The 19,910-nt window shown below is 43.3% G+C and overlaps 1 protein-coding gene and 2 long non-coding RNA genes across 3 annotated transcripts in view; 2 read left to right on the top strand and 1 right to left on the bottom strand.

Moving 5' to 3' along the window:
• LOC6043556 (SR-related and CTD-associated factor 4) overlaps positions 1 to 15,621 on the bottom strand; it is a 40,467-nt gene extending 24,846 nt beyond the window's left edge. Inside the window, 2 exon segments of the mRNA XM_038266393.1 lie at positions 14,862 to 15,152; positions 15,404 to 15,621. Of these exon segments, the coding sequence (XP_038122321.1) occupies positions 14,862 to 15,152; positions 15,404 to 15,433 (321 nt within the window). The 5' untranslated portion in view covers positions 15,434 to 15,621.
• Positions 1,079 to 2,292, top strand: LOC119770837. Its single transcript, XR_005279018.1, has 3 exons — positions 1,079 to 1,563; positions 1,626 to 1,691; positions 1,769 to 2,292. It is a non-coding gene; the product is annotated as an uncharacterized LOC119770837 (long non-coding RNA).
• On the top strand, positions 10,532 to 12,268 carry LOC119770836. The gene is made up of 2 exons (XR_005279017.1): positions 10,532 to 11,430; positions 11,507 to 12,268. It is a non-coding gene; the product is annotated as an uncharacterized LOC119770836 (long non-coding RNA).
• Positions 15,622 to 19,910: the final 4,289 nt, after the last annotated feature.

Raw genomic sequence — 19,910 nt, forward strand, 5'->3', positions numbered from 1 at the left:
AAATTTAAAACAAGTTTCCCGACATTTTCAGAGCTGAATCGACATATTTCGTTGGAAGTCTATAGGAACTTTCTCATAAATCTCTCTAAATAACTTTTATGCCAAATGTTTTGAACATGAATTAGAAATTTTTAAACCATATTTTTTGCCGAGCTCTCGTGGTGTAGTGGTACGGGTTTCGCTTTGTAAGCGGAAGGTCGATGGCTTGAACCCCATCTGGCGAGGCAAAAGGGGCAGGTGGCGGTCGAGGGGGAATTTCGGCAGCTGCGGGAATTGACTTTGCCAAGTCCCCAAGCCTCCCCAAACCCCATCCCATCCAATCTCTCGGACGATCGGTTGGCGACTGAGTCTGTGCGTTGGCGACATACACTTTGAAAAATAATGTCGACGCAGATAATTTCATTGGAGCAATTCCAGCTCAAATCAGGATTTTTTCTGGTACTTTCGTACCCGACCCTCTCCGATTTCAATGAAACTTTGTAGACATGTTATCCTAGGCCTATATAAGCCGTTTTTGTGTATATGGAGCCTATAGTACTCGAAAATAACATTTGAGAAGGACATAAGGTATTTAAATATTTTTGTATTTTGTAATTTAAAAATTACTGTATCTTAAAGCCGTTGCGTCGTATCAAAAATGGTGAAAGACAAACATATAGGAAATTGGACGGGCTTTCTGAAAAAATACACTGAAACAAAATACACACCACATCTATGAGATTTTTGATTTTAAGTCTAAAACTTAAATTTAAAGGTGATGTCACGATTTTTTCGTTCAAAATTTTTGAGGAAATAGCCAAGAATGTTACCAAAAGACTGACGAAAAATGCAGGATGGTATGTCGCTCCTAAAAAATACAAAAATCATTTAATAAAACTGTTTTTTTTTTAAAGTGGTCTAAACGTCAAAATTTTTGAAAACCGGTGGTGGGAATCGATTCTCCAGACAATTTTACATAAAAGTCTCTATATTGACCATTGTCCTATGTCCAATCTTTGGGAAGATACAGCGGTTTTAAAAATGAAAATGTTGAAAAAACGGTTTTTTTGGTGATTTTTAACTATTTCTATATTGTAGCAGTACCATCAGTACAACCCTCTGCCGCAAGATCGGCAGACAGAAAAGATGAATTCGCCAATATTTTAGCGTGCCATAATTATGGTTGGCTTATCTTCTCGCGCTACGCCTCGACCTAATTATGTCATGGGTTGAGCGCCACCCCTTATGGGAGACTTTCAAAATACTTTGCCTTGACCTGTTATGAGATCCGCACAAGAAGGAAGAATCTTCAGATGCTAAAGTTTGCGACAAGAGCACTTTTTTGACTCGAACGGGAGGTCGATGCACTCTAGTTCGGCAGTCAGAGATTGCAAATTCTTAAGAGATGCTTCGGCTAAACTCGCACAATTATTGCAATTGTAATGTTGCTCGAGTTCTAGAGAACCGAAGTTGTTCTAATTGCACCTCTACTGAGGGTTCTAGAACTTCGACTCGGTCACTTTTACCCTGATCGTGGAGGAAGCAGGAGTGGTCGAAGGACCGTTTGGAATCGTTTTTTTGGAAGTTAGTTTAAAGTCGTGGAAGTGTTTCAGTGGCAGAGGTTAATTCTGCGATTTTATTTCTAGAGCTCGCGGCTAGGTAGAGTTAGGAGTAGGGTAGTGGCGGAACCGTTTGAAACCCTGATACTCCAGGTAACGTTGTTAAATTGTGGTTACCTAGTGCGTTGGCTCATTTTTGGGGAATTGGTTGGGCGATCTTCTCGGCACAGGTGGCAACCGGCATCATCCGTAGCAGAGCGACCACTCCAACCGACAACCCAGCGCTTCTGGACTCCACCAAGGGGTCGAAGTTCCGGGTGAACCCCAAGCAGCTCGTCCGTCAACACACGAGCTGGGCGGCGTCCGTCAACACACGCCGCGGTCGAACCCTCGATCCAACCGACCGAACCGGAACGGCCTCGTGGAGGCCTAGGTACACCGCCAAGTTCCCGCGCGCATCCGCGCCGTCGTCGCAACCGACGCTATCATCGCAGCATCCTAGCTGCACACCTGTGCGCCCCCGCACACCGGAAGTGATGCTGAGCACCCGCCGATAGTGCCAACCCGTCTGCTGTTAGCCGCCGGCGGAACCATCTCGCCGTAGCCGAAGCTGTAAGCGCGCCACCACCTGATCGCCGGATCGCCAACCAACACACGTAAATCCATGGTCGTGTAAGTACAAACCCTTTTTCGACATGCGCATGATCGATCGTTGGCCAGTTCTTTTTCCGCCAACCCCGTGGGCAACATAAGCCACCCCATGTTATGTTGCGTGATCGCAAGCCCCAGTGAATGAATTATAGCGACCCCGAATGAATTTCGCCCCCAAGCCAACGCACACCTAGCCAAGCAGTGCACTGCAAATGAACAGGTAGAGAGACAGGAAAACTCGAGTGGTACCGAGGTACCGTGTAGGACTAACATGCTGAAGATCTGCGGATCGAATCTCGTAGGGCCAAGTATTTTTTGTAATTAAATAAAATTGTAGCTACGAAAATGCGAACCTGAATATACGATTTTTGAGTTCCTAGAGTAATGTTGTGGTTTTTCTAATGTTTTCTGAGGCATCTTTTCACGACTTTCGCGGTAGTTTTCTGTTTGGTTCCGCCATTCTGGCTTCTGAAGCGTTCTGGGGAAATTTGATTGGGGAGATTTTCTACCTGTGATGATAAGAACGGGGCAAGTACAATCTTTTGTTTTCTAGATCTGAGGTATTTTTTTGAGTTTGCGATCTTTTTCTTCCGTTTGTAGCGCCTCGGCTAACCGCCGAGTTCTCGGATGAGTCGGATCGTTCTCAATCGCAAATTTTGGCATCAAGGATACACCCGCCCTGTGGCAGGGTCTCATAGCTGGGCAAAGCAGCACATGATGAATGGTCTCCTTTTGGGAGTGGCGCTTAAGCCATTCGTTTAATTACGCCAATGCGATCCGACCGACCGCCTCCGGTTACATTTGGCGCCCAACGAGATTTGGCACGTAAATTTTCTAAAGCGAATTGATTTTTTTCTGGCTATTTTTTCTTTTGTTTTATTTTTTTTTGGTTCTCGCAGTTTGATGAACTTTTGCGTAAACTTTTTCTTGTAAATAATTTGTAGCTTTTAATTTTTTTGGAGTTTTGAGGCAATTTATTTGGTTTCATCGATTCTTCCCGTTTTTCTTATTCATAATTTGTAGTTTTAATAATTTTGTAGTTTTAGAAATTTGTAGATCTTAAGAATATTTTTTTTTTGCTGCACCATTCCATTTAAATAATAATATTTTCAAAATGGCTCGGCTTCCTTGTGCAGAATATTTGAATGCAGAGCAAGTTGATTATGAGCTAGTGATCCGCAACCAACTGACACCGGAGACTGACGGTCTTGATTTGGTAGGCAAACAAACACTTTTGAGAACACTGTTCAAAAAGACGTTAAAAACTGGCAAAATTATCATTCCCACTACATGATTGGTCAAGAAATTGACGGAATTAAGAAACATGTCGCGTTGATGTACAGTGCGTTGCTCAAAACTGGTCGAACCCCAAAAATTGAGGCTCGGTTGTTGCATTATTGGTTCCGAACGAAACGGTGTATAGCTATGTCTGAAGAGGAGAAGGCTCAAAGGAGAGAGATGGTAAGGGAACTAGAGGGGATTATGAGAAAATTTGAAATTGAACCACCTTCACCGGCTCAGGGACAGCTCAAGCATTGGTTGAATCCTGGGACAATTCCAGATCCAGGAAATGAGGTTGGCGCAGACGGTAACCCCGCCGGCGGTTCAGGAACGTCCGGAAACGGTACTCCAGCACCAGGAAGCGGATACGGTACACCACGTACGCCGGGAAACCACAACACCGGTGGAAATGGAGGTAACGGTGGAGGAACTGGAAATGAGAATGGGGTCATGGATAGACGCCTTGCTCATCTGGAACGGATGTTGTCCGGATTGACCGTTACGGTCACGGGTATGGCCGAGCAGCAAAAATCTCAGCTAAACCAATCTCAAGGCGGCAACGGAATGCCCTCGGGAATCCAACCGGATCGATTCAGAAGGAGAAACCGAGATTGCGAGTCCGCCGCAGTGGTTTGTTTTCCCCGGTCGCAATCACAGACTCGAGTGATGACGACGGGGACTTTGAATCGAGGAAACGTCACAAGGACACGGCAAAAGATTCTTATCAACGTGGGCAAGCAGGCAAGAACCGAAGTGACGATGACGATCTGTCCTCGCTTCTCAGTTACGGTTCGCGTGGGCGAAGACGACACGCTGAGCGGTTGGATGACCGGGATCTGCTGTACCGGATTGAGAAGTGGAGGTTGCGGTTCTCAGGGGACAATAGGTCCATGAGCATCGAAGATTTTTTGTATAAATTGGACACAATTTCCAGGCGCGAGGGAGTTTCTCAAGAACAAATCTTCCGACACGCTCACATGTTTCTTGATGGGACAGCCTCTGATTGGTTCTTTACGTTTGTCGACGAGATGGACAATTGGGAAACATTCGAGAAGCTGGTCAGGATTCGATTTGGGAATCCAAACCAGGAACAAGGTATTCGGAGCAGAATCCAAGGGCGGAAACAGCACCGGAACGAGAAGTTCATCGAGTTTGCTTCGGACATCGAAAGGCTTAACAAGCAGTTGTCAAAGCCGCTTTCAACTCACAGCAAGTTCCAGACGCTCTGGCAAAACATGCACTCGCACTACCGGACAAAAATCGCACCTGGAACGCAAATCAAGTCCCTGAAAGACTTGACAGAAGCCTGTCAACGGATCGACGCTGTGGACATGAGCTTGAATCCGTCCGGGGAAATATCTCACCAGAGGATGGTGAACAACGTGGACGTTGAAGAGAGCGAGAACGATTCCGAGGCGTCGGCGGATGTAAACGTGGTACGAACCCGTCAGGCGAGGGGCAACCGGTACACGGCTAGACGGCGAGAACAACCCGAGCAAGAAGGAGAGCGAGAAAAGGTATTCCGGCAGCAACCTCCGCAGCATCAGAGGACGGAACGGAATCAGGTGAACCCAAACCACCAAGGACAGCTACGACACAACCTAAGTCACGGCGGAAACGGTGAACCAGCCGGCGTTGTGAAGTGCTGGAACTGTCTGGAGGAGGGCCACATCTGGAGAGAGTGTTCGCGTCCCAAGGTGATCTTCTGCTACGGTTGCGGAAACCTAGGCCGAACTATCACGTGTTGCGAAAGATGCGCGACAAGAAACTTCCAGTTCAGCAGCCGGAACAATCAGGAAACTAAGTTCGGGGTGCAAGAAAGGGAATCCTAGCAACCCCCAACCTGAATTGATTCCCAACGCAAGAACAAATCCTACTGAATTTGACCCACTTTTAAGAGTACACCACATCCGCGTGAGTGTGACCAAATGTCCACACATCCGCGTGAAGATATTCGACCTCGAGATGGAAGCGCTGCTGGATTCGGGCGCTGGAATCAGCGTGATCAACTCGCCGAGCTTAGCTGAGCAATACGGCCTGAAGATCCAGCCCGCAGCGGTAAAAGTCAGCACGGCAGATGGCACGGAGTACAAATGTTTAGGCTTTTTGAACATTCCGTTTACCTACAAGAACATCACGAGAATTATCCCTACGATTATTGTCCCTCAGATTTCCAGGTCGCTGATTCTAGGTGCCGACTTTTGGGAAAGCTTTAAGATCCAGCCGATGATCGACGTTGGCAACGGACCAGAGTCCATCGAAACGCTGGACATCGCGACCGAAACGCAACTCTGTTTTAACATCGAACCGTCTGGTGAGCTTCCGAAGGTCGACGAGAAAGAGCCAGACGATACCCTGGACATTCCAGCGTTCGACACGCCTGGCGAACCAGCTCCCGAGAGCATCGAGACGGAACACGAGCTGACGCCGGAAGAGCGGGCGGAACTGATCGAAGTCGTCAAGGATTTCGAGTTCACCGCGCCCGGGAAGCTAGGACGCACACATTTAATCCAGCACGAGATCATCCTGAAGGAGGAAGCAAAGCCGAGGAACCAGCCCGTCTACAAGTGCTCGCCGTTCATCCAGAAGGAGATCGACGCGGAGATCGAGCGGTTCAAGGAGCTCGACGCCATCGAGGAGTGTTACTCCGAGTGGACGAACCCGTTGGTGCCGGTCCGGAAATCGAACGGCAAGATCAGGGTTTGTCTCGATTCACGGCGGATCAACGCGATGACGGTCAAGGACGCGTATCCGATGCAAAATATGCAGGATATTTTTCACCGGCTGGGCCGCGCGAAGTACTTTTCAATTATCGATTTGAAGGACGCTTACTTCCAGATTCCGTTGAAGGAGGAGAGTAGGAATTTCACGGCTTTTCGGACATCCAGGGGTTGTTCCGGTTTAAGGTCTGCCCGTTTGGTCTGACCAACGCACCGTTCACTATGTGCCGGCTTATGAACAAGGTCATAGGTTTCGACCTTCAGCCGCAGGTCTTCGTCTATCTCGACGACATAGTGATCGCGACCGAGGATCTGGAACAGCATCTGCGGTTGCTGCGAATCGTGGCCGAACGGTTACGCAACGGCGGTCTCACGATCTCTCTTGAGAAGTCCCGTTTCTGCAGGAAGCAGGTTATGTACCTGGGCTATCTGCTGACGGAACGAGGCGTGTGCATTGACCAGTCGCGGATCCAACCGATCCTGGATTACGCTCGGCCGAAGAGCGTGAAGGACATCCGGCGACTCATGGGCCTCGCGGGCTTCTACCAGAGGTTTATCGAGGGGTACAGCCGCATTACGGCGCCGATCACGGATCTTTGAAGAAGGAAAGAAGAAGTTTACGTGGTCTGAAGAAGCGGAAAAAGTTTCAACGAACTGAAGTCGGTTCTGACGTCCGCGCCGATTCTGGCCAATCCGGACTTCACCAAACCGTTCACGATCGAATCTGACGCTTCGGACAACGCCGTAGGAGCCGCGTTGGTCCAGGAACAAGAGGGAGAAACCCGAATTATCGCGTACTTCAGCAAAAAGCTCAGCAGTACGCAAAAACGATATTCGGCTGTTGAGAAGGAATGTTTGGGGGTACTCTTAGCGATCGACAACTTCCGGCATTACGTCGAGGGGACACGCTTCAAGGTGGTCACCGACGCGCGCAGCTTGTTGTGGTTGTTCAAGATTGGGGCGGAGTCCGGCAACTCGAAACTTCTTCGTTGGGCTCTCCGCATTCAGTCGTACGACATCCAACTCGAATACCGGAAGGGCAAGAGCAACATCACCGCGGACTGCCTGTCGCGTTCCATCGAGTCTCTGGCCGTTTTCAGATCGATCCGGACTACGAGGAACTCGCTGCTAAGATCGCGTCCAGCCCGACGGAGTACGCAGATTACCGGGTGATCGACGGAAGGATCATGAAGTACGTCAAGAGCTCGTCGCGGCAACAGGACCCACGGTTCGCTTGGAAGCAGTTTCCGATGCCCGAGGAGAGGAGAGATCATCCAGCAGGAGCACGACAAGGCGCACTTCGGATTTGAGAAGACGGTGGCGGCCATCAAGCAGCGATTTTTCTGGCCGAAGATGAACGAGCAGATCCGCAAGTTCTGTCGCGAGTGCCTACCGTGCCAGACCAGCAAGGCCGGAAACGTGAATGTCACGCCGCCCATGGGATCGCAGAAACCTGTCGAGTACCCGTGGCAATTCGTGACGCTCGATTACATCGGGCCGTTGCCCGCGTCCGGAAAGAACCGCTGCAGCTATCTTCTCGTTGCGACCGACGTGTTTAGTAAATTCGTCCTCGTTCAACCGTTCCGAGAGGCCAAAGCCGGTCCTCTAGCGGATTTTGTCGAAAACATGATCTTCCGACTGTTCGGCGTACCTGAGATCATTCTCACGGACAACGGGTCCCAATTCGTCTCTAAGATTTTCAGGGGTTTGTTGGAATCGTACCACGTGACGCACTGGTTGACACCTGCCTACCACCCGCAAGTCAACAACACGGAGCGCGTGAACAGGGTCATCACGACGGCAATACGAGCCACGCTGAAGAAGGAGCACAAGCATTGGGCGGATGACATCCAAGCGATTGCGGCCGCGATCCGGACCGCTGTCCACAACTCGACCAAGTACAGTCCGTATTTCATCGTGTTCGGAAGAGACCAAGTTTCAGACGGGAGGGAGTACTCGCGGATCAGAGACACGCACGCCCCGGAGGCGACCAAGGAGACGGAAGTCTCAGCGCAGAGGAAGAAGCTGTTCGAAGACGTGAAGAGGAACCTGGCGGCCGCGTATCAGCGCCACGCAAAGCAGTACAACCTGCGATCTAGCTCGAATTGCCCGAAGTACGCCGTGGGGGGAAAAGGTCCTCAAGAAGACGTTCGACTTGTCCGACAAAGGAGCAGGGTTTTGTAAGAAGCTGGCCCCTAAGTACGAGCCGTGCGTGGTGAAGAAGGTTCTGGGAAGCAACACCTACGAATTGGAAACTGACGAGGGAAAAAAGAATTGGAGTTTACTTCGCAGACCAGCTGAAAAAGCTGAAATCTGCTGACTGATTTTGACGAAATTTGTAAATATTATGACCCAACAAGCTATGTAACTTTTATCACCATTCAAAAGTGACCACAAGTTCGAAAATGAACGAATTTTCAAAAATACCGTTAATGGGAAATTTATAACCACGAAAATCCACCGATTTTGACTCCTGTCGAGGCAGATGATTTGATAATGGGAGGTTAATTCGATCAATGAAACCCTTGAACGCGGGAAAGCTTTTCATTCCACAAATAAGATTGAGTTAAGTCGATGACCGGCCCAGAGTAGTGAACTCGATTCATGACTGTTTAACGGGAGACTAAACGATGATATCGAATGAGTCGTGGCCTGAATCAGGCGAAAGAAGTAAAGCGAGTACCAAACGATCGTATTGACCGAACAGCATCGAAAATTCACGCCAAAACGACGGAATTTGTACAAATTTGTAAATATTTAGACATAATTTAGTTAGTAAAAGTTTAGTTAGTAGTGTACCTACGTTAATTCTAGTTTTAGTACTTATTCTATTGAATTTTGTTAGGAAACTTGAAAACTATTCACGGTTTTGCACAGGGACAGTGTGCAGCTGTTTGCTGAAGTTTTCGAAGCTTTTCCAGTTGATTATTAGTTTTTTTGTAAACATTCTCCATAATTTTCCATTGTGTACATATTTTCCATCTTGATGATATTTTGTTGCATTTCCAGTTGATAATTTTCCATTTTGCATATTTTTTCGATGAATTTCCTCCAGTAGTGGTCAAGGTTGATGTTCACCTAAAACTGACACATTCTGGCATTAGTTTTTGTAAATATTTAGTGAATTGTGCTAATTAGCACTCAAATTACCTTTTTCATTGAATTTTCCCTCGCAGTAAGTTTTTCCATCGGAGGTAAATAGTTGCTTCCATAATATCAGCATAATTTCTAATTGGTGTTGATTATGGTCGATGAAGTAGTTTTGTTTACGTTGAGAGGTTTGCTTTACCGATCTTCTTCTCCTTTGCAGTTCTTCTTGATCGATCCTCCTTTGTATTTAGTCGTAGGTAAACATTGCATTTTTTCCATTCGCGCCGCATGATCACGTTGCAGAGTGAGCGAAAGCTCTACTTTGCCGACAAGAATCTGCGCTATTTTTAGTTTCTTCAGTTCTTTTGATCCAGTTCATCCAGGTTCTATGGCCGCCTTCTGCAGCCTGCACCTGAAAATAAAATAGAAAAACACCTTTTACAACCAAACACAATTAGCGACACATTCAATTTCACTTTCCTTTTCCGTTTTCCATCACTAGAGCAGTTTTCCTAGCACCATAACATTTTTCCGCGACAAAAACACAGATTTCCCGACACACATTTTTTCGTTCCACGCACTTTGTTTACATCCCGTTGACTGGTAGACTGGTAACAGGGTGAACGTGAAAATGAACACTTGTTCATTCAGGATGGACGAGGGGTACGTCAATGCAGTTTTTTTATGTTTTGTTGTTTCATGAACAGTTTCGTAATTAATGCAAATTAATGTTAGAGATTGTTGTGAATTTGAGTTTTAAACTTCATGGAAACGTTTTTTGGGGATATCGAGGTAGTTTCCTGTTGTTTAGAACAGACCAATTTTTAAGACAAATTTGATGATGTTCTGTTTTCTTGGGAAATTTTCTTCTGAGGTTTGAACACTAGTTAAATTTGTCGGTTATTTTTTCACTTAAGGTGATAGATTGAATAGAGCGACTCTTTGGTTTTTGGTGTTTATCACTGAGGTAGAAGGTCGTTGCTGATTTTTTGGGAATGTTTTTAGGATGAGATTTTTTTATGATTGTTAGAATGTTTGCGATGCCAGCTACCAGGAAACTTTTCAAAGTCAGTTCTCAATATTTTTGCAGTAATTCAGTTCAAAATCAGCAGATGATTTATGCTGTTGTTTGATATTTTTTGAAGTTGCGGTTTTTTGTATATCCTTTCCTCATGTAATATATTTAGTTAGCTCTTCTTTATTCTTGTACATATTTATTTGCCGAACTTTTGTAGATATTATTATAGTTTTAGTTCGATGAATTTTATATGAAGTTTTGGATTTTCTTAGTAGCTTCTGCTGGAGACCGGAGTCTAAACACGTTGATGGTCTAGTAGCAGCCGTAGTTTTGAAATTACGTGCTGGAAACAGAGAGTGAGCCACTGGCGATGACCCTATATGACCCCGGAAGCGAAATGTTATTCAGAAATTCAGATAAATTTCAGCTTCGAAAATTTGATTGGTTTTGGGTAAGAAATTTTCAATTTCAGTTCCAAACCAATCAAATTTTCGAAAATTTAGTAGGGAATGATGTAGCAGTACCATCAGTACAACCCTCTGCCGCAAGATCGGCAGACAGAAAAGATGAATTCGCCAATATTTTAGCGTGCCATAATTATGGTTGGCTTATCTTCTCGCGCTACGCCTCGACCTAATTATGTCATGGGTTGAGCGCCACCCCTTATGGGAGACTTTCAAAATACTTTGCCTTGACCTGTTATGAGATCCGCACAAGAAGGAAGAATCTTCAGATGCTAAAGTTTGCGACAAGAGCACTTTTTTGACTCGAACGGGAGGTCGATGCACTCTAGTTCGGCAGTCAGAGATTGCAAATTCTTAAGAGATGCTTCGGCTAAACTCGCACAATTATTGCAATTGTAATGTTGCTCGAGTTCTAGAGAACCGAAGTTGTTCTAATTGCACCTCTACTGAGGGTTCTAGAACTTCGACTCGGTCACTTTTACCCTGATCGTGGAGGAAGCAGGAGTGGTCGAAGGACCGTTTGGAATCGTTTTTTTGGAAGTTAGTTTAAAGTCGTGGAAGTGTTTCAGTGGCAGAGGTTAATTCTGCGATTTTATTTCTAGAGCTCGCGGCTAGGTAGAGTTAGGAGTAGGGTAGTGGCGGAACCGTTTGAAACCCTGATACTCCAGGTAACGTTGTTAAATTGTGGTTACCTAGTGCGTTGGCTCATTTTTGGGAATTGGTTGGGCGATCTTCTCGGCACAGGTGGCAACCGGCATCATCCGTAGCAGAGCGACCACTCCAACCGACAACCCAGCGCTTCTGGACTCCACCAAGGGGTCGAAGTTCCGGGGTGAACCCCCAAGCAGCTCGTCCGTCAACACACGAGCTGGGCGGCGTCCGTCAACACACGCCGCGGTCGAACCCTCGATCCAACCGACCGAACCGGAACGGCCTCGTGGAGGCCTAGGTACACCGCCAAGTTCCCGCGCGCATCCGCGCCGTCGTCGCAACCGACGCTATCATCGCAGCATCCTAGCTGCACACCTGTGCGCCCCCGCACACCGGAAGTGATGCTGAGCACCCGCCGATAGTGCCAACCCGTCTGCTGTTAGCCGCCGGCGGAACCATCTCGCCGTAGCCGAAGCTGTAAGCGCGCCACCACCTGATCGCCGGATCGCCAACCAACACACGTAAATCCATGGTCGTGTAAGTACAAACCCTTTTTCGACATGCGCATGATCGATCGTTGGCCAGTTCTTTTTCCGCCAACCCCGTGGGCAACATAAGCCACCCCCATGTTATGTTGCGTGATCGCAAGCCCCCAGTGAATGAATTATAGCGACCCCGAATGAATTTCGCCCCCCAAGCCAACGCACACCCTAGCCAAGCAGTGCACTGCAAATGAACAGGTAGAGAGACAGGAAAACTCGAGTGGTACCGAGGTACCGTGTAGGACTAACATGCTGAAGATCTGCGGATCGAATCTCGTAGGGCCCGAAGTATTTTTTTGTAATTAAATAAAATTGTAGCTACGAAAATGCGAACCTGAATATACGATTTTTGAGTTCCTAGAGTAATGTTGTGGTTTTTTCTAATGTTTTCTGAGGCATCTTTTCACGACTTTCGCGGTAGTTTTCTGTTTGGTTCCGCCATTCTGGCTTCTGAAGCGTTCTGGGGAAATTTGATTGGGGAGATTTTCTACCTGTGATGATAAGAACGGGGCAAGTACAATCTTTTGTTTTCTAGATCTGAGGTATTTTTTTTGAGTTTGCGATCTTTTTCTTCCGTTTGTAGCGCCTCGGCTAACCGCCGAGTTCTCGGATGAGTCGGATCGTTCTCAATCGCAAATTTTGGCATCAAGGATACACCCGCCCTGTGGCAGGGTCTCATAGCTGGGCAAAGCAGCACATGATGAATGGTCTCCTTTTGGGAGTGGCGCTTAAGCCATTCGTTTAATTACGCCAATGCGATCCGACCGACCGCCTCCGGTTACAATATGACAGAAAAAAAAAAATCGTGACCTCACCTTTAAATTTAAGTTTTAGAGTTAAAAATCAAAAAATCTCATAGATGTGGCGTGTATTTTTGATTCAGTGTATCTTTTTTTTTTTTTTTTTTTTTTCAGAAAGCCCGTCCAATTTCCTATAAGTTTGTCTTTGACCATTTTTTTGATACGACGCAACGGCTTCGAGATACAGTAATTTTTAAATTACAAAATACAAAAATATGTCTACAAAGTTTCATTGAAATCGGAGAGGGTTGGGTACAAAAGTAACAGAAAAAATCTTGATTTCCATTTTTAAATTTTCATTACTTAAAGTTAAATTCACAAAAAATGTATTTTTTTTAATTTCAGAACGTTTTTGATATGTTTTAGGGGACTAATACAGGACTGGTTCAGAAGATAGGATTTTTTGAAAAAATAGTAATTTCTTGAAAATGTCAAAATAACGGACAAAAATAAATTTCAAAAAAAAACATTCTTAATAACAGATAGAATTTGCAATCGAAAAAACTTTTGATTATGCTAAACATATCTATTTTTTACAAGCTGAAGCAACTTTTGGTTACATATTTTTGAGGTTTTAGAAATTGGACTATTAGTTTCTGAGATACAGTTCCACAAAGAATTCGAATGAATGAAAATAAGTTTTTCTATGAAATTTTCAAGTGACGTTATCTCGAAAACTTTCCATTTTTAATGTTGAAAAAATGTTTTTTTTTGTGAAATGTTCTGGTCTTTTCTGAATTGCTGAAAATTTCCAAAACGGTGCACTTTATCAAAAATTCCTTAAAATCTGGAACCAGATTTTGCACCATCATGCACTATGGCTCAAAAGATAAAACATATATCGGAAAATTTTGGAAATTTTAAACCACGTGTTTTGTGAATCTCACTTTTAGTAAAACAAATGTTAAATAAAGAAATGGGTATTTTTTTAAGTGTGATTTTTTCTGAATAGTCCTAAAGATTCTTAATTATAATCATCAGAATCAGATCAGAAAAGCTCGTCTCAAGATACAGGTTTGCATATACAGTCCAGACTCGACTATCTGAAGGCCTTGGTAAAGTTTCACTTCGGATAATCGATACACGATTTTTTATTATTATTATTATTATTATTGAGCTTTAGCATGACCCCTAAACTACTCTAAAGTGATTAAGAATTTTTAAATTCAATATGGCGGCCAAAATGGCGGTGATGCAATATTGAAAGCAATCAACCATTCAAATTTGACTAAAATGGGGTCGCAGAACTCGAATTTGATGTTTAAAACAAGAAAAAGAAAAAAAGCGAAAAAATATGTTTTCCTCGCGATTTGATTATTCGAAGTTCCATAGAAACCTTCGGTTAATCTAAACTTCGAATAATCGAGTCTGGACTGTATTTACGTACCCATTTTGTATGACCAGCCCGCAAAATTGTATGGAGACTTATTTAAAAACTAATTATGCAAATTTGCTTTTTTGACGTTAGGAATGCATGGACAAAGTTTTAGCCAAATGAAAAATACAAATTTTAAAATATCGAAATATTTTGCGAAAATCTAAAGACTCTACTTTTTTTTTGTGGAGTTTTAATTTCAATTTAAAGCAATACAGTGTAAAAATGGACCAATGTGGACGTTTAAACAAACTGTCTACCCTGCTTATGTTAAATTTAAACATCCACTGAATAAGTAAGATACTAGTTTGCAAATCCACACTGGTAATGTTATTTTTCTTTTTTAATCGAATTTTGATGCCTTTTTAAAACATTTAGTTGTTTAAACTTTCACATGATTCACACTTAGCTAGGTAGTTTTGATGTTGAGTTCGAGTTTAAATTGGCCAAAATAAATTAACTTTAATTCTGAAACACTTTTATCAAGACATTTACTTGCACTTTTACTTCAGAACGTTTAACTTTCTCATCTTTATCACACGTTTTCTGAAAGATAACACTATTTCTGGAAACCACTACCACCTTCGATACCTTTAAAATCTAATTCGACCACCTCACCAATTCTCTTTTATTTTAACCAAACTAATCTCACTTCTAACCGGCATCTAACGGTAAAACCACGTCCCTCCCTCTCTCACCATCCCTCCCTCTTGCACTCCTACAGCACTCACCTTATCCTCCGGCGGGCAGCGGAACAGGTGCGCAAACGTTGCCTCCATGTTGCGGGCAAACCGCGGCGCAAACACGTCCTTTTCCGTGCCGAACTGGTGCCGCGACTGGCGCACGATCGAATCGATCACGTACAGCCCCGGAATCTTGTACTCCGACTTGCACTTGGAGATGAACTTTTCGACGCTCTGCACGACGTGCTTGTAGAACTTGATGGCCTTCATCGCACTCCGGGTAATCGAGGCCATCTTGGCCTTGGAGATCGGCGGCTTCGCTTCGTACAGCCCCGAGAGCTGAAAGTAGGAGGAGGAGGAGGAACACATCGTTTAGCACACAAACCACTTGATTCTTCTTCGGCGGGCACTTCCGGAACCACTTTCCGGGGGATCTCCCCCCCCTATGTTTACGTAACATCCCCACACTGATAACCGGATTCCCTTTCCCCCATCAGGGCAAAAGAAGTTCTGCGGAGCACCCACTGCTTCTTCTTCGGTGTTCTTCTTCTGCCGAGAATTGGATTTTTGCAAAATCCACTTTTTCTCACCTCCTGGTTGAAAATTCGCACCGTATCCATCGTAAAGCGTTGCGATTATCGTTTGCGCGTAAAATTCACCAACTTTTGGCCATTCACTGGCATATTTTGCACGGTAAAATCCGCGAAAAACGTTCCGATTTCACACCGTACGGCTTTGTTCACACACGCACTTTGGGTTTTGCTCAAAATGGCCGCGAACCGTTTTTTTCTGCTGCTGCTGCGGGCGACGATGACGTACCGCTAGGATGACAGTTACTCGCTCGCTCGGGAGAAGGTGGTGGGTTCGGTCGCCGGAGGTCGAAAGGCGTTAGGTCAACTTTTTAGGTTGAAATTTTTAACACAGTCCAAAATCGATTTTTTTTTTTAAATCAAGTTTGAGCTTGGTTTGAGCTCTGCGACCCCAAATTAGTCAAGTTTAATCCTAAAATGAAGCTTAAAATTGTGATATTATTATTCACAACAAACAGCTTTGAAACTGAGAACAACCTCAAAAGATAAAAATGGATTTGTAAATCAAATTGAAAAAAAAAACTTCGTGGCCCATTTTGACAGCTTGTTGCAAGATCCATCGAAAAATGTTGACTTCCTTTTTAAACTTGTTTTTACCTTTTACAAAACAATTAAAGACTGGTATGCAGATCGGAAGGAACGCAAAACTCCATGGATATAACGCCCAAGAAACGGTCAAGGAAAGGGTCACGAAAAGATTTTTCTTAAGCGGTACGTAGCTGAAAAGTAACAGAATCGGAAAGATTCCGTTTGACGTTTCTTCGCGCGGTTCTTGTTTGTTATATGTTTTGATGAAAAATCAAAGAATTGTAATTTTCCTTTTGAATGCGACTGATAATTACAAATGTTTTAATAATTTTGTATTGGATATAATAATATTTAAAATTCCTGCCGAATCTCAAAATGCAGAATAGTGAAATTAAAAGGACAGATTTAGTTTTTTGGTCGAAATGGAGAAAAAAGAAAGAAGTTGTCTTTGTAGATGTCAGCCATCGTGTCACCAACTATTTATTGCTAGTACCAACCAGCTACCTCTGGATTACGAGTCCCCTGCGCTGTCCGATTGATCCACACTCGCGGGACCAAAATGAAGTAAATCAGAGTGAAATTAAATTTGACAATGATCATAAAAAAATATATATGTTCTAACTAAAATACAATAATAATCTGATTTTTTTAAATCCAACAAAACAACAAATAGAAAAATATGAAAAAAAAACAAACATTTCAGAAATTTCAAATTACTTTTTTTTAATAATAAAGAAAATATGCACTATGCAGAATTGAATAATAATTTTAATATAATTTTTTTTATAAATTCAATAGCTCAAAATATTCAAATTCTAAACGAATGCACAAGTCGAAATTTCAAAAGCTTGAAAAATCGGAAATAGAGAAATTCGTAAATACAAATTTAAGAAAACCTCGAAATTATAAGAATCAAAAACTATATTTTTTCCAAAATTATAAATAAATCTAGAACGAAAAATTTAGAATTTAGAAATTTAAGAATTTAAGAATTTAAGAATTTAAGAATTTAAGAATTTAAGAATTTAAGAATTTAAGAATTTAAGAATTTAAGAATTTAAGAATTTAAGAATTTAAGAATTTAAGAATTTAAGAATTTAAGAATTTAAGAATTTAAGAATTTAAGAATTTAAGAATTTAAGAATTTAAGAATTTAAGAATTTAAGAATTTAAGAATTTAAGAATTTAAGAATTTAAGAATTTAAGAATTTAAGAATTTAAGAATTTAAGAATTTAAGAATTTAAGAATTTAAGAATTTAAGAATTTAAGAATTTAAGAATTTAAGAATTTAAGAATTTAAGAATTTAAGAATTTAAGAATTTAAGAATTTAAGAATTTAAGAATTTAAGAATTTAAGAATTTAAGAATTTAAGAATTTAAGAATTTAAGAATTTAAGAATTTAAGAATTTAAGAATTTAAGAATTTAAGAATTTAAGAATTTAAGAATTTAAGAATTTAAGAATTTAAGAATTTAAGAATTTAAGAATTTAAGAATTTAAGAATTTAAGAATTTAAGAATATAAGAATTTAAGAATTTAAGAATTTAAGAATTTAAGAATTTAAGAATTTAAGAATTTAAGAATTTAAGAATTTAAGAATTTAAGAATTTAAGAATTTAAGAATTTAAGAATTTAAGAATTTAAGAATTTAAGAATTTAATTCAATTCAATTCGGTTTTATTCGTGAATAATCAATTTACAATGAGTTCATTTAGGTACAAAACAGAGTTTTGGTGTTCCTTTCAGCTGTGATTTACATCGTAATTCAATCGAAAAATTATTACTTATAACTATGGAATAGACAAGAGTAAGAAAAAGTTTTCAAAAAACTTACAGAAAGTGCAATGGGAAAAGGATAGATAGAGAGAATGCTTAAAACTAGATCACAGACAAAAATAATATCAATTATAGATGTGCTTGATCATCAGCTCCCCGAGGGCCAGAAATTGCTCCGCCTTGTTACGGCAGCTCCGAAACCGCGTCATCATCTCTCCCGCGAGAGCAAAGAACTCCGGCAGGGTAAAGAGATCTTCCCCGGTGACTCCTTGCTGGGCCGCATCGCCGCTACCGGCAGCGACCACGCTGGCAAACGAACGCCCCCATCCAGGAGGGATCGCTGGGTTTTCCGCTGGAACCGTACGCTGCCCAGCTGCAGGAACGGCTGCGCTCGTACTTCGCTGAGGAGAGTGGGACGCTGCTGCTTTCTTCTTCCTCTTTTCCTGCTCCTCGAGGTAAGCCTTGCGCGCGACGCATCCGCGGTAGTTACCAGTATGGTTGCCGTCACAGTTCGCGCACTTTACGCGCGGCTTAGTTTGTTCTGCATTTTCCCCCAAGTCCGCCTTTCGTGGCAGTGCGCACGCCTCCGAGAGGTGTGATTCACCGCACTTCACGCAGCGGGGCCGGAGGTTGCAGTTCCGCGAACCGTGGCCGAATTTCTGGCAACGGTGGCATTGCGCTACGTCTGTCGGGTTCTTGGTGTAAAACCGCCAGTTTACCCAAAAACCGTCCAGTGTCTTAGTCCGCCGCAGATCTTGGATCTTGACGGTGCCGCGGTCGAAGTACAACAGGTACAGGGTGTGTGTACCTGTGACTGTTGTCTTTCGCGAGAGCACTTTTATCTCCCGTGGCTTTATTCCGGCGTTCGAGAGGTGTCGCTTCAGGTCGGCGATCGGACGGTCTTGGTAACCCTGCAAGACTACCTTAACAGGGGGCTTCTCTGGGTCGTATGTGTAGAAGTTGAAGTTGCTACGCTTCAGTTCTTCAAGCACCAGGTCAAAATCTTTTCTGTTCAGTGTGATCACTTGCACTGCCGACTTACCGATTTTCAGACAATATCCGAGGCCTTCCAGCAACTCGTCAACATCGTCCGCCAACGTGTCCAAAACAAAAATTGGAGGTGGTCTTCGTTCCGTTGGAGAATTGTTCTTTTTTGACGTCGGCACTTTTTCCGTGCACGACCATCATCGTCGTCGTCGTCGTCGGTAGTGCTGCTACCGTCGGTGTTGTTGTTTTCTTCGTCGTCGCTCAGCATCTGGAACTCGTTCCTGATGGGGATGTTGGCGGATGTTGATGTGCCACTGGTCGTGGCACCGGAAGTACCGGAACGGGTTCGCACTGGTGATCTCGGAACATACCCGGGATGTAGTAACTTTTTATCGATTCCATCTGCGCTCACGCTCCCCTGCGCGATGGCGGCCGACACGGCGTTGGTTTGTTTACCTTTTGCACACGGCCGGTAGACGAACTTCGCGGGTTTTTCGAGGCCGCACTCGAACTGCCACGGCCACGGCCGGCCTTTGGCATGCTGCAGGAGCAAACTCGCGGCTAATCACGGTAAACTACGGCGAAAAAATCGAAAAACGATGGAGCACTGAGCACTTGACTGCTGCTTGCTCTCGTGCGTACACGGAGGTGATTTTTTTAAGAATTTAAGAATTTAAGAATTTAAGAATTTAAGAATTTAAGAATTTAAGAATTTAGGAATTTAAGAATTTAAGAATTTAAGAATTTAAGAATTTAAGAATTTAAGAATTTAAGAATTTAAGAATTTAAGAATTTAAGAATTTAAGAATTTAAGAATTTAAGAATTTAAGAATTTAAGAATTTAAGAATTTAAGAATTTAAGAATTTAGGAACTTTGGGAGCGTTCTTTTATTACGTAACGCAGATGGTGTGAATTTGTTGAGGTGACAGTTGTCAATGTCAAAAGTTGCAGTGCTGCCAAATTTGGTGCTTTTTTAGGAAACCTCAGTTTGACGTTTTGAGTTCCAAAGTACACGGAGGGGTACGTCGATTTGGGCCCACTTTTTGGACCCGAGTGGCTTGTCGTGTCGTCGGTTTAACTCTATGTTGCACACACTCTCATTTTAATTTCTCGATGAATTTAAAATCAAAATCCAATCAAATTATTCGCTCTACAGCATTGCCTTGGCGTTCTCGATTGCGAGATTCCTACTCGAAACTAGGTGTCCGAAGGCT

The sequence above is a fragment of the Culex quinquefasciatus genome, chromosome 3 (genome assembly GCF_015732765.1).
Source record: "Culex quinquefasciatus strain JHB chromosome 3, VPISU_Cqui_1.0_pri_paternal, whole genome shotgun sequence".
NCBI classification, from domain to species: Eukaryota; Metazoa; Arthropoda; class Insecta; order Diptera; family Culicidae; genus Culex; species Culex quinquefasciatus.